This window comes from Sminthopsis crassicaudata, chromosome 5 (assembly GCF_048593235.1).
Source record: "Sminthopsis crassicaudata isolate SCR6 chromosome 5, ASM4859323v1, whole genome shotgun sequence".
Taxonomy (NCBI): Eukaryota; Metazoa; Chordata; class Mammalia; order Dasyuromorphia; family Dasyuridae; genus Sminthopsis; species Sminthopsis crassicaudata.
Window position 1 is genome coordinate 232,506,094 of NC_133621.1, and position 14,834 is coordinate 232,520,927.

At 43.2% G+C, this 14,834-nt stretch overlaps 1 protein-coding gene and 1 long non-coding RNA gene across 3 annotated transcripts in view; one reads left to right on the forward strand and one right to left on the reverse strand.

Annotated features, from left to right (window-relative positions):
* Window positions 1-14,834, forward strand: part of LOC141544385 (uncharacterized) — a 54,798-nt gene that overhangs the window by 4,469 nt on the left and 35,495 nt on the right. The window lies entirely within an intron of this gene.
* On the reverse strand, window positions 1,357-5,849 carry PRPH (peripherin). 2 transcript variants are annotated; one of them, XM_074270474.1, is made up of 9 exons: window positions 5,248-5,849; window positions 4,739-4,799; window positions 4,425-4,520; window positions 3,741-3,905; window positions 3,487-3,612; window positions 3,172-3,392; window positions 2,969-3,018; window positions 2,080-2,156; window positions 1,357-1,835 (listed from the first exon to the last, which is right to left on the reverse strand). In XM_074270474.1, exons 1-9 carry the CDS (start codon window positions 5,775-5,777, stop codon window positions 1,770-1,772), a joined length of 1,392 nt encoding a protein of 463 aa, XP_074126575.1. In that variant the 5' UTR covers window positions 5,778-5,849; the 3' UTR covers window positions 1,357-1,769. The 2 variants fall into 2 exon arrangements, with proteins under 2 accessions (XP_074126575.1, XP_074126574.1); XM_074270473.1 differs by having other exon boundaries at window positions 1,357-1,838; window positions 5,248-5,848.

The following is a 14,834-nucleotide window of genomic DNA, read 5'->3' on the forward strand; positions in this document are numbered from 1 at the left end:
TAGGAGCACATTGTTTCAAATCATCAGTGGGAGAATAGAATTGGGAGGGTATTAAGTCCCCAAGGTGTTAGTCTAGAAGGGAGATGTAACCCTCAGGGGTCTCTAAAAAGTTTTAGGGATGGCTTTCTAGAACAGCAGAGTTCTGCTATCTTAAATCAGCTTGGGGGAGGAGAAGGGGAAAGTTAGGTAGAGTAGGCAGCAAAATGACTCACAGATTTTTCCATCTTATACAAAAAATGTCCCATTTTTGTCCATATAAAAGATGTTTAAATTTTTCTGGTTTCTAGGGATCCTGTGGCAATGATTGGCTAAATAGGATGGTGAGAATAGAATGGGGTATACATCCTTTTGTCTTCTTTAGATTGAAAACTATGTTATCCACAAAAACTAAGGTGCTACCAAAAATTATTTCACCCCTGAGCATCATCACAATTTAGGAAAAAGGAAAAAAAATCTTTCCAGAAACCCAATAGTGAGATTTTGTAGGTAAGTAGAAAACAGAATATAGACAGCTTTACACAAATTCAGCTTTATGAAAGAATTCTGAAACAAACCTGCATTTCCAAAAAAACCCCACCTATATTAACTTTGCTGTGTTCTCTTTCCACTGCTGCCCCTAGGCAGCAACTCTCTTCCTTCCCCCCAAAAAACCCTATATAAAAGCAGAAGAACTGACAGGAAAGATTGTTTCCCCTCTTTGAAACCTGCATTGAGAGAGGAGACATTTGCCCTACTTCATCTATCTATCACATGTTCCTGTGGCTGTTCTGTCCTGTCTTTGCACATAATTAGATTGGGGTGGAGCTTTCACAAGTCTTGTAATGTTGAGAAAAAAAGCCTCAGTTTTTCTTTTTTTCTTTTCTTTTTTAAAGTCACAATAGGAGGATGTTTTAATCAATCTTCTTTGAGTTAGATCTGAGATTCTTCCTAGGAAATCTTTCCCAGATCTTCATATTTTGTAGTATTAAAGCGAAAGCCTCAGTTTTTCAATGCCTGTGTTTATCTGTGTTCTCCAGCAAGTTATGTTGACCTGCTTACATTTGCAGAGAATATGGGCATTTGCAGTTACAAAAACCAGAAGTAGAAAATACATCAATAATAAGAATATAGAACTACTAAGAAAAGATATCATGGAAGGCATTGCATTGGTTGGCATTCTGTTGTTGACACAGGGCTCTTTTATGGCAATACCCTCCACCACCTTGTGGTGGTTTGATCACATTTTAATGTTAGTCTCATGGCCCTCTGGAGCATTATCTAGCCTGGTGACCCTAGAATCATGTCAAGCTCCCTGGCTGGTACTGGCTTGTACCTGTGTCTAAAACCCCTATCCCATATCAAGTTCTGAGTCGAGTCTCTTTTGATGTTAACTTTGTTTTATTTATGATAAAAGCAAAATGCAGAGGTTTAGCAGAGTTAGGGGAAGGGATCCCGGATTGCATATACTCCCAGGTTGCATCTTTGGATGAATGAGTTTTCCCACTGGTGGGGAGGGGCACAATTCAGATGGATGCTAGGCAACAGATAAGCAACAGGACCAAAAGAAGCCACATTCATGGTGTGAGAGGAGGAGTCCCTATAATAGTTAGATTGGAGAATCCACAGCACCAGCTAAAGGGATGGCCCACAGTTGGGTCATTTCATTATTTGGGATTGGAAGTTTGGTGGGAACTAGGCCCCAAGCACCATGCAGGGGGTAGGAGCCAATTCAGACCCTTGATTTGGAAGTTTAGGGAGAGGGTAATAGACAACTTCGGTTCACTGAAGGCTTAGTAGCTGTGAGTGGAAGACTTATCCATTTCACTCCTCTGTTCTTTATGGGACTCGGTCACCACCTGCTGGGAAGGATAGGCTCAGTGAGAACTTGGACCTGCTAGCTCCCATTGCCCATCCCCTACATCATGAAAGTTAGGATTTATCCCTCCCTGATCTAAGGAACACAGCTTTTGCCCCATCTGTCCATAACCACCACATGCTTCATGTTGTGGCTCACAGAAATAAAAGATAATAAAAGAAATAAAAGGTATTAAGAATAAAATGAAAGGCCTCCCAATGGCCATCAAGTACTTCCCAACTAACCTCCCCATCTCTGGTTTCTATGGTCTTGATCAAAACCATCTTTCGGCTATGGGTATCTGGAAGTTCAGGTTCAGCCACTGAAGAGAACAGAAGATTGGGGAAGCAGGGGTGGGGAGAAGAGGGAGAGAAACAGGGAAAGGAAATAAACATAATAATTTACACATTTTATAGTTCCACAGCATCAAGATTTATAAAGCATTTTACAGATATTCTCATTGAGCTCCACAACAAGTCTTAGGTAGATAGTGCAAGGATAATTATCCCCATTTTATAAGTCACAGTGGAAAGAACACAATCTGGTCATGAGAGACCTAGGTTTGAACCTCAACTTTGCTTCTGGCTAGTTATGTTACCCTGAGGAAGTCACTTTCAGCCTCAGTTTCCTTATCTGGAATATAGAGGTAATAATACCTGTACCTCTTACCTCAGGGTATTAAGAAAAGGCTTTTTAAAGCTTAAAATTTCATAGTCAATCATTGAGTGACTGATTCAAATCATACAGACACTGGCAATCTTGGATCTTGACCCTGAGCTCCTTCCAAATCAGATGTTGGTGAGCAGAAGCTGTGAAGAGTCCAGGTGTGGAAGATAGGGACTGAGATTTCTTGCTTGCTTGGAGAAAAGTGAATAGAAGTTATCCTGAGTTATAAAACAAAACGAATCAGACACCTAAGAGCTACAGGTAGTAAAGTCAGCCTGGCAGCACTGAGGAAGTCTGGGATTTGAAGTCAGAGGCTCTGCACTTGACTCTAAGCATCCCCTATCTGAGGGATTTCAATCAAATTGTTTAAGGTTCCTTATGATTAAATCCTATGATCCAATGGATAGTCATTTAGAGATGGAAAAGGTGTGAGTACAGCTTAGGTGTGTGACTATGTCTGTGACTCACCAGATGTTTTCATGCTGAAGGAAGCAAAGGAGTGGATTGGCACAGAGATCCTGGGGAAAGGGTAAGGCAGTGTGATCAGAGATAGAGTATGCTTCTTCTCTTCCCTTCCCAAGCCTGCTCCCTCCTCCTCCTTCCCCAGATTTTCCATTCTCCTTTTCCTGTCCTGTCATGTCTGTTCCCACCTTGCACCTCATCACTCCCACCTGCTCTCTTCGCCTTCCAGTAGCTTCCTGTAGGTGGCAATCTCAATGTCCAGGGCCATCTTGACATTTAGCAGCTCCTGGTACTCCCGAAGGTGCCGGGCCATCTCCTCCTTCAGCTGTCGGAGCTCCTCTTCTAGCCTGGCAGCCCCAGCCTGATAGCCCCCAGCCTCTAGGGCAAACTGCTCCTCCAGCTCTCGGAGTTGCCGAAGCAATGCCTCATTCTAACAAGAGTAGGAGAGTAGCTCTTTACTTGGCAGCTCCCTCCCTTGGTCCCCTGCCGCCCAAGGTTCAGGTAACCTCAGAGATGGCACTTACAGTCCCCCGAAGCCCATCCACTTCACAGGTTAGACTCTGGATTTGCCTTCGGGACTCATTCATCTCCTGCTTAGCCTGGCGAAGAGCCTCGTGGTTCCTATTGGCCGCATCTGACAGGTCTGCGTACTGGATAGGGTGGGGGGAAACACAGTTGAGGATGTAGATTCTAGCTTCCACTCCCCCCATCTTGCTCTTCCCATTGTTCTTATTCTCAGTCCCTCTTCCCCCATGTCCCCCAGCCTCTAGATCCGCACCTTAGACTTGTACCATTCTTCAGCCTCCTGCAGGTTCTTCACCGCTATGCTTTCGTACTGAGTACGGATATCTCTGAGTGCTGCAGTCAGCTCCGGCTTCACTGTGGCCTCCACCTCCACCTGCACTTGTTGGCTTTCCAGGTTCACCTGTAGGTCCCTCAGCTCCTGCCGCCCAATGACCACACCCATATGGGTCTACCACACTATCCAGTCAGACATCTTATTTGTTCCATACAATCCATACACTAATTGCTTGCGCCGCCCAACCGGTGTATCCAGCTGACCATTCCCGTAATAGTACCCAAGAACAGGTAAAGAAGACCCTAAGTCTCAGACCTAAAGATAGATTCGGCCCCGTGTAAACCATCCTTTTCCCTCTCCCTCCATCCTGACATACAAGCCAGAAATGGTGGGAAAAGAGAAGAAATAACAAAGATGCACGGGTAGGTGTGGTTTGAAACTGGTGTCCCAATAGGGGATAGGACTGTGGTTGCCCCGGGCCTCCCCTGTGCCAGCTTGCAGAGGAATAATTCTGCTACTCACCACCAGATGGTGCCTGGGTGTGGAGGAGCACCACTTCTACTGTAGGGGCAGGAGACCTCTGCCTCCCAATAGCCCCCTTGAGAATTAGATCCTATCTTTTCCCTTCCTGCCCCCTCCTCTCCTTTCCCATAAGCCACTCACCTCCTCATGTAGTTTTTTGAGAAATTCTATCTCATCCATCAGGGACTCAATTTTTCTTTCCAGCTCTAGGCGGGACAGCGTTGCGTCGTCCACATCCTATCCAGGGGTGGGGGCAGGTTGTTGAGTACGGTCCTGCACTTGATTGTCTTAGAGATCCCACCCACCTCCTCACATCCCCAGAGATCACTGAGTCTTTGGGGGAAAGGGATGTATGTGTAGTAGGAGAGGTGCCCAAAGGAAAGTCAAAAACTTGTGAAATTTCTAAATTATGGGTGAGCTTCTGCCATCCGCTCTGGGGGCCATGCCCTGCTTACCTTCCGAAAAAGCACCAGATTATTCTCTGCTTCCTCTCGTTTATGTATTTCCTCTTCCAACCTGACAGGTAAAATAAACCGAAAGAGACTGAGCCCAAGAAACACTCCTTAGTCTCCCTTTCCTTTGATTTCCCTGGCTATCATCTGATACAAAAAATTAGGAGTTCTGGATCGAAGCCAGCAGACCCCAAAGTTCAAGGAATAAGGCACTGTGACATAAATGCTCTGGGCACTCCTACTGTGAAAGCCCGGATGTGGAGGGAGACAGGGAAGTCCCCAAGGAATCATAGCAAAGAAAGGACTAGAGTCCAGACAGTATTACATCTAGCCTGGGTCGGGGCCACACCCCAGCTCTGTGTCATCTGGGAAAAGGGAGGACATCTCCTTCCATGCTCCAAGCCTCCCAGACCGATTTCCCCCCAACAGATAATTCCTGTCCTATCCAGCTTCATGCCCCTTCCTCTTTCCCCACCTTTGGGCCCCTTTTCTTCCCTGTACATTTTCCCGACCTTTGCTTAAGAGCAGCCAGATCCTCAGCCAGCCCATCCCTTTCCACTTGCACTCGGTCACGATCTCGGCCCAGCAACTCCAGCTCCCGGCGAAGCTCCCGAAGCTCCTGTTGACACAATTGATCGGCTCTGGCAGGCTCTTGGCCTTTGACCTGACTCAGCTCCCCCCGTAGGGCTGCATTCTGTTGCTCCAGGAACCGAACTTTCTCAATGAAGCTGGCAAAGCGGTCATTGAGCTCCTGAAGTTCTTGCTTTTCATTACTTCGGGTGGCTAGAAACTCCTGGTTCAGGGCCTCGGCCAGGGAGAAGTCAAGGCGTTCTGAGCGCAGGGCACCTATCCCAGCCCGGGGTCCTCGGAAGCTTCCCAGCCGAACGGAAGAGCTAGGGGATGGAGAGGGCAGCAAGCGGCTTGAAAAGCGGGAACCTGATGAATAGGAGAAGGAGCCTGGGGACAATGAGGGTGGTGCCCCAAAGGTACGCCGGTAGGATGTGGAGCTGGAGCTAGTTCGAAGGCCTGATAAGTGACTCATGGTGGCTGAGGTCCACACAGGCAGCCAGGGAAAGACTGCAAAGCAGCTATGGGGGTTGGGGAGGAGATGCTGATAGATCCAGAGGCTGCTTTATAGCCCAGACAGGCATGAGGGGGGGCCAGCTCCTCCCACTGGCCTGACTGCTGAGTCTAAGTGGAGGAAGTAGGTAAAGAGGGCTGCTCCATCTCCCTCCAAGCCTCATGTCCACAGCCTTCTGGCTCAGCTCTTGGTCCAGCATTTCTGACTGGGGTGGGGAGGATGATAGAAAAAAAAAATCAAATTTGTCCACCTAGCCCTGGGTTTTTGAGGGTGAATGGAAGAGATGGGACCCCAGAATAGATGGAATTCATCTAAGTCACTCAGTATTTATTGATCAACTCTTGTGTGTCCAGCGCTGTGCTGGGTACTTAGGGGTTGGTCCTTGTTTTCAAGAAAAAGTAAATGGGGGAGAAAAGGGATAGATATGAGGGGACACAAAAATGTTGTAAAGAGTCAAAACAGGTGTCTAACAGAAATATAGATGAAGAAGATATATAGCAATACTGTTCCTTCCCACCCAGAGGCAAGATGGGAAGCGATTGGATCTACACAGACCCTTAAGATACCTGGTCCTTATTTTGAACATGTAGATGCTGCTCTATTCTGCCTCCCCCCACCCCTTAATCCCCTGAGTTAAGTCAGAAGAGGTACAAGGAACCACAGTTACACATTGATATTCCTGTGCTGTATGCGTGTCTATAAAATTATCAGAATTGGCGGTGGGTAGGTGCTTTTCTGCTCCTCAGGGCCCTGTCAAAGACGCTGCCTGGCGCCAGCTCCAAAGCTAATGGATAAAAGGCTTCCTCCCCACCCCCACCCCCATCTTCTCCAACCCCCATCTTGGGCCCTTGACTCTGGCCATAGCTGCTAGCCTGCACTCTCAGCCTTAAAGACGCAGTCCCTGCAGAGCCGTGTCTGACCTATATGGATGCATTCATGACAGCTTAGCCCCAATACCTGAGACCCTAGCTCCTTGGGGGAAGGGGAGAGTGGGAAGGGAGGAAGTAGGAAAAAAGAACACTTGTGCTGCCTCTGGTCTGCTGGAAGCTCATTGAAAGCATCCCATTTTTCCATTATCTGGATGTATTGAGCTCTCCCTCCTCCCAGCTCTGTGCCCTTCTGTCACAGGCTTTACTGGAAAAGGAGGAGATTCCAGAAATGGGAAGGGGTGGAGGAAGGAGTGAGGGGAAGCCTTGCTCAGCTGTCTTAAGAACAGGACAGGATCAGGCACTCCTGCCAACCTTCATCAAGAGAAAGAGAGGTTGAGATTGATTTTCAGTCTTGAACAGTCAATAGGAGGAGACTAAACTGGACAGGGGGAAAATGGGCAAAGACAAGATATCAGAGAAGGGGGAAGGAACTGAGCAACACCGAAGTAGAGAGAAGAAAAGGTAACAGCAATAGAGATATGTGTATACACCCAACACATTCCCAGGCGAGGTATCCCAAAAGTCTTAGTGCAATTTTAAGCTTGAGACCTAAAAACTGCACTAAGATTTATGAGACTCCCTGTATATCTCCAGTATATAGCTATATATCTGTATATAATATACATGAACATTTTATATGCTTATAATAATCCACGTAAAGAAGGACCTGGATATATAGTCCCTAAAATTGATAGTTTGGAGACAGATAGCATAGTATGTGAGAGGAGCTCAAATCATGTCTCTGGATCCATTTTTTCATCCAAAAAATGATCAGGTTGGATTTGATAAATTCTAAGGGCCTATTCTATTTAATAACTACTTAATAGTTATTATAGTTATTTAATAGTTGTTATAACTATTCTATTTAATAATTCTATTTAAACCCTAATCCTAAATCAGACAAGAACATCGTGGGCTGGAAAGAGAAATAGTATGAGTTCAAATATAGATAGTGCTTTCTATATAGTTAGGAGATAGATTGGATAGAGTGTTGGGCCTGGAATCAGGAAGTCCTGAGTTCAAATCTGCCCTCAAACATTTACTGTGTATCACTAATCTTGCCTCAGTTTCCTGTAACTTTCCAGCTAGAAAAAGAAAAGGTAAACCATTTCAGTATCATTGCCAGGAAACCCCACATGGCATCACAAAGAATCAGCCACAATTAAATGACTCAGCAATCACAAAATCCCATACAAGAGGGAAGGAAATAAGCATTTTTATAGCACTACTATTTGCCAGCTGTATATCCCCATTTTACAGATGGAATGGAGGCAAATAGAGGTTAAATGCTTTGTCCAGGATCACATTGCTAGTAAGTATCTGAGATAGGTTTTAAATTTAGATCTAACATAACTGCCGGTCTAGTTCTCCATTCATTGCACCAGCAAACTGAGTTCATTGAGACTGGCAGAGAAGTCTTGTTCACAATCACACAGCTGGCAGGGAATAGAGTTGGGATTCAAATTTATGTTTTCTGACTTTTAAGTACTGTGCTGTATTATTTTTACACAGGAAACAAAGACCTATATTGGAGCCCTAGCTCTGCCCCTAACTGGCACGAGTTCACCTCTCTTGAAATAGATCCCCATCTAGGTCCCTTTTAGCTATAACATTCTATGGCAATCAGGTTGAAAGAGGCTATAATCCATTTAGAGAGGAGTGAGCTTGGGTCCCAAACTCATGCTTTCCCAACATCTAGATCATTTACTGTCTGTCTTCATTCTGGAGTGTGTGTGTGTGTGTGTGTGTGTGTGTGTGTGTGTGTGTGTGTGTGTGAACTTTGTTCACTCAGAGGTGAGTATTCCAAAGCTCAACAGTCCGAGGTCAGCCAGCTGCAGTAAGATGCTTCTTTCTGCCTTCCATTCATTGCTTTCCTCAGAGATCAGGCCAACGCCCAGCTCTGCTCAGCTCACCATCCTTTCCTTTCTCCACTTTTCTCTCTCTCCCTCCCTCTCTCTCAGGTCCCCTACTCCCTCCCCTTCCTGCATTACTCTCTCCCTGTATAGCCTCTATGGACATCTTTCTATTATGGGACTGGTTTTGTAGCTAGAGAAATGGACAGGGAGGGAAGTGACTTGAATCATTTTAAACCTTTCCCTCAAACCTTCCATGAATGGAAAATAGAGGGAAGAAGGGTAGAGAAACCCAGTTTCATCATCTTCTTTGAGGTTGCCATTCTATGAGGGGGGACTCAGAAATGTCATTACTATTCCTGCCACAGTACAGCAGGGATAGAAATGTCTGGTTCTTTGTCCCTCATTACTTAGCTACTCAGTCATCAAAAAAGTGAATTCTTCCAGAGTTATCCAAATTGGAATAAAAATGTTTTTGGAAGGGAAAAAACCAGATTATTAATTACCTCAAATGAAAAGCTTCAAAGTGAGCCAGACCTCGCTACCTAATCCATTACTAGCACAAGAACAAGGAGAGAACAGCTATGAGGGTGGAGAAGATGAAGTATCCTTACCCTTCACTTTGTTTTCCCATCACCCACCAGCTAATCAGGTAGGTAACTGGGGAGAAGGGGTAGTTTGTCCTTGGGGACTGCCAAGATGGGGGAATATGGAAAGTGGGTTCTTTCTTTTCTTTTCTTTTCTTTTTTTTTATTTGAGACCTGGAAAGAAAGGTCTAATGCCTCAGAAAATTCAATAGTCAACAGGCATTTATTAAAGGTGACCTCTATACCAGGCTCTGAGCTAGATGCTGGGAATAGAAAAACAATGGAACAACCTCTACTCTGATGGAGCTTACATTCTAATGGGAGAGATGTGTGTTTGTGTATTTGTGTGTGTGTGTGAGAACAACAACAGTAGTAACCTCTGTGAATTGGATCTAGAAAGGCACCTTCCTTCCGAAGGAAGAGAGGGGTTTTGTGAGGTGCAGAGGAGGAAGATGTTCATTCTAGGTATGAAAGATAGAAAATATAAAGGCACATAGCTAAGGAATGGATGGAGTGTTATGTATGAAAAACTACAGGGCTAATTTGACTGAATATCACTGGAGGGGCAGAGAAGTAATATCCTATAAAGCTAAAAAGATAGTTTGGGGCTTGAAGTGCTTTAAAAGCTAAGCAACTGTTATTCTGTTGTGTCTGATTCTTCATGACCCCATTTAAGATTTTCTTAACAAAGATATTGGAGGGGTTTCCAGCTCATTTTACAGATGAGGAAACTAAGACAAATGAGATTAAATGATTTGAGCCCAGATTTGAACTCAGGAAGATGAGTGTTCCTGGCCGGTTCCTAGGCCTGGCACTTTATGTACTTGTGCCATCTTGCTGCCAAGCCAAGTAGAGGAGTTTCTATTTTGTTGTGGAGGTAACAGGGAACCACTGGCATTGCATGAGCAGGGGAGTGACATGGTCATAGCTATGATTAAACAAAATCATTTTAGCAGCAGTGTGAAGCAGTGAGTAGGGAGAAATTTGAAGCAGGAAAATCAATCAGGAGACTGCTACAATAATATAAGCAACAGATGGTGAAGCTAGGAAAGGTTCAAGAGAACTGGAGTTATCAGTGATGATATGAAACTCCTCCCTCATATAAAAAACCAGAGGATTCATCCTTTGGGCCAGGAGCTTCCTAGGGAAGTTTATTCATTTCCATCCTCATATGTGCTGGAAATCATTACCTCCCCAATCTATGTTTCTATCCTTGACTTTCAATTTTTGTTTTCATCTGCATTTAGGACAGTTCTTTATGTATAACATAAATAGAACAAGGGCAGAAAACCATCATCCTTTCCCAAATTGGTTTCCCTTTCACCTTTTTTTTTTTTACTGAGTTCTTTGGAGTTGAATGATGTGCCCAGGGTCATACAGCTAGGAGGTGTTAAGAGTCTGAGATCAAATTTGAACTCAGGTCCTCCTGACTTCAGGGCTGGTGCTCTATCTACTGAGCCACTTAGCTGCCCCTCTTTTACCCTTTTTCTATGACATCTCATCCAGTCTCCCAAAGTGAATAAAATTCATTTTGATTTCTGTTTTCTGATAAGGAAAGAAAACATTTATTAAGTGCCTACTGTGATCTAGCACTGTGCTAAATGCTTCACAAGTATTATCTTAATGAACAAGTAGTCATCTATGTGTTGAGATGATGGTATGAAGTGTTGATTAGTCTGGATGGTCTCTGAGGTCTCCTCTTACTCTGGGTTTCTAGAAAAATTCAAGCTATCATTAAGTTCTGGTTATTTTTTCCTTTTAATATCTATCAGATTTATCTATTTTCCTTTTATTCATTTCATTGTCATCCTAATTTTGCCCTTCATCTCATGTCTCAGTTACTCTGCCAACATTCTAGTTCTGCGTCATTAATCTTTTAAAGGAGATGAGTCATATTTTGGGTAATGTTCTCAGGATATAACTTTTTGAAAAGCTAAATTATACATATATGCATATTTGGGGAGGGAAAAAGAGGGGAGGAGGAGAGGGGAAGAGAGAGGGAGGGAGAGAGAGAGAGAGAGAGAGAGAGAGAGAGAGAGAGAGAGAGAGAGAGAGAGAGAGAGAGAGAGACAAAGAGACAGAGACAGGAGAGAAAGAGAAAGAGGGAGAGAGGGAGGAAGGGAAGAAGGAAGAGAGGAAGAGAGAGAGAGAGAGAGAGAGAGAGAGAGAGAGAGAGAGAGAGAGAGAGAGAGAGAGAGAGAGAGAGAGAGAGAGAGATTTTAGCTGAGGAGAGCTAGGCATAAAATCTTATTCTCTGGCCCCTAACTGCTTTCTTCAAGCAACATTTTTCTATTTAGTCACCACCTGGAGCTGTACCAGGGATGGAATGAAGAACTTGCCAAAGGAGAACAAATGGGAAGAGAAGTTGCTTAAGGCCACTGCTTTGGACTGGGCTAACCCTTATCTATTTATTAAATCCACCCCCAAGAAAACTGCTAGCTTATGCTATATGTAGGAATATTCAGATTCATTTTTTTCTTCTTTCCTTTTAGGGAGCTCAGGCAATAAATATCAGTAAACTCTGTTTTGTGCAGTTTGAGCCCCCAGTTCAGATATCTAATGATTAAGCAGAGAATCTATTTCTTTTCCTGTGTCTTCAGTGATTAGAGCCTTTCTTTCCTCTGTATTTAATCCTTCAGAGATGTACATAAAATGGATGTTTTATCTTAAAGTAGCTTCCTTTGAAAACATGGGAAATTCAGAAAGGGAACTCTTAAAGAAATGAAGATTAGGGATTATGGGCTCACTGTGAGAGCTAGAGTGAAGTAAGGGACGGGGAACTAGATAAGAGCACCTTCCTCCTTGATAGACAGGAAAAGAGAACTTGCAGTCATGCTGCATCATGCTTCATAGAGTTTTCATATAATTCAGTTATAGTACTGAGCAATGCCTCAGTCCTGATTGGAGGAGTTCTAGTGGTGTTGGGCATCTTCTCAGTAAGATACTATCTTCTCCCAATGATTTTCCCATGCCCTGTCAGGCTATATTAACACCAGGTGATAGCTCCTCTGCTTACTAATCTGTCAGAGCTGTGATCTCTCATCTTATTGTGACAATACTGCCATTTCCAAAGTCCTTGACATCCATCCCTCTGTAGGCTTGCATACTTCTCATATCTTGTGGTGTAGGAAATAGAGGTCTATTGGTAAGTGACTTGCACCAGCTCAAGGCTACATACCCAATCATGCAAGGTCTTCAGAGCTTATGGAGAGCAGTGGAATTTCCTGAAGAATTCCCAGAAACTTTTTCTCATTAGCACTATGCTCCAATGGCCAGTAGGTGGCCAGCGTTGGGGCTGGATTCAGGAAGACCCAAATTGAAATTTTGCCTCAGATATTTACTAGTTGTGTGATTCTGTTTGCCTCAGTTCCTCATTTATAAAACGAGCTGGAGAAGGAAACACTGGAGTACCTTTGCCAAGAGAACCCCAAATGGGGTCACATAGAGTCAGACATGACTAACTGAATAATAATTATAACAACCAATGAGCTTGTCAGATTAACTAACTGTCTCCCTAATCGATAAAGAAAACTTTGTAATGAGACAACATAGGGCAAAGCAAAAAAGATATAGGTAAGATGAGAAAGAAGCTTGATAGCAGCAAGTCCTGTGGTAAAGGGGATTAAGAATTTCTGAATTTAGATAAATGTTAAAGAGAAATCCAAATGCAGGCACCTTTATATGATTAGTGGATCAGGCAAAGGATACTTTTGAGTGTACTATTGCTTGTAATAGTAATAATAGCATAAGTCATTCCTGTCTTGCTCATGCAGTCTGCCCCCAAAAGCAAGTTAATCAACAAAAGTATATGGTTTGTCCACTAGATGGAACTACAACCAAGCCATGAGACAAGTGCTTTCATCAGCATATCTAGTGCTCATGTGTGGGTTTTTAACAAGGGTTGCTATATCCCTATGGCTCACCAGAAGTCACTTGCCTGCAGACTTAGACTATTCTCCCTCACTGATAACTGGTCAGGTAAAGCCAAATTAAAAATATAGTGTAGAAGAAAAGAAATGGAATATTACCCCAGCTTGAACTGGTCTGTGGTTTGGAACTCCAATATTATCTGTATTCTTCTTTTTTACCAACTATTATCAGTTGGCAGATTTTGCCATTTCTAATTCCATAGTATCTCTTGCACTCTATTCCTTCCACTCACGCAGCTACCATCCTAATTCAAACCCTCACCATTTCTGACTTAGAATCTTGAAACAGCTTCCTAACTGATCTTCCTGTCTCAAGTCTTGCCTCACTCAAGTCCGTCCTAGACACCATGGTCAAAAAGGTTTTGCTTAAGCACATTTATGATCATGTTACTCCTTTACTAAACTCTACCAGCTCCTAATAGGAATAGGGTAAAATATACCCCTCCCCCCATTTAGCATTTAAAATACTTCTTAGATATCAAGCTCCCTCTCCTACTCCGTGATCTAGCCAAACTAGTTCCATCATTCTTGACAAAGGATACTCCATCTGCTTCAGCATTGGCAATCTCTCAAGCCTGGAATACACATCTTCCTTGCCACCTCAGTCCCTCTCTTTCTTCAAGATGCAGTCCAACCACTGCTTTCTATATCATGTATTTTTTGATGTGACCTGTAACTACTAGTGTCTTTTCTACCCCAACTATTTTGTATTTTTTCCTTATATATTTACAGAATTTCTTGTCTCCTCAATTAGAATGTAAGCTCCATAGAAGCAGGGATTTCATTCTTTTATTTTGATCTCAAGCTCCTAGAACAGTGCTTGCAAAGTAGTTAGGACATGCTTGTTAGTTGATTAATTGGTTGCACTTACATTCCAGGTGGTTCCTGCTCTCAGGTTCTAGTGAGTCTGCTCTCCTAAAATTGTAGCTCATAAACCTTCACGGACAGGTGGTCCATTAATAGTCCAATAGTAGACACAAAGAGAACACAGTAAGTGGCAAACTGTAGAAACAAAACATTTTGCTCCTCTGGTACTCCAGTGCTCCAAATCAGCCAGATGGAGCCTAAAAGACAGACAAACATGGCCTTTCCTCTTTGCCGGACTGAACAGCAAAATAACAAAGGCCCCATCTTCTTGACCTTTGCCCCTGAAATACCACCCCATGCATAATGTGAACAATTTCATTATTCTAGTTAATATGAAAATGGGAAGGTATGTAGAGGAGACTAGATCTTTCACAAAATCCACAGAAATTATTTATAGAGAATTACAAATAGAGCAACGATAGAGAAAGTCAGAGAAAGAGGGGTAAGCTCCTTTATCTAGTCCAAGACTAAAGAAAAGGATAAAAAGATAGCCCAAATTCAGCTGTACTGAGGAACATAGAGGGAATAGAAGTCAAACTAAGAAAGTCAAAGGAAGCTCCAATAAATGAGCCTGAATTTTATCAGATGAACTATGGTAGGGACATTAAACATAATGCAGAAATTCCATAGCAAATAGGAATAACAGGCAAGAATGATCATTAAAAAAATTGTATATGTAATATTTTTATTTTCCCCAGTTACATGTAAACCAAATTTTTATATTTGTTTTTAAAACTTTGAATTTCAGATTCTCTGCCTTCTTCCCTATTCCCAACCCCCTTTGAGAAGACACATGTGAAGTTATGCAAAACATTTCCATTAAAGTCATGTTGTGAAAGAAGGCATAGATTCC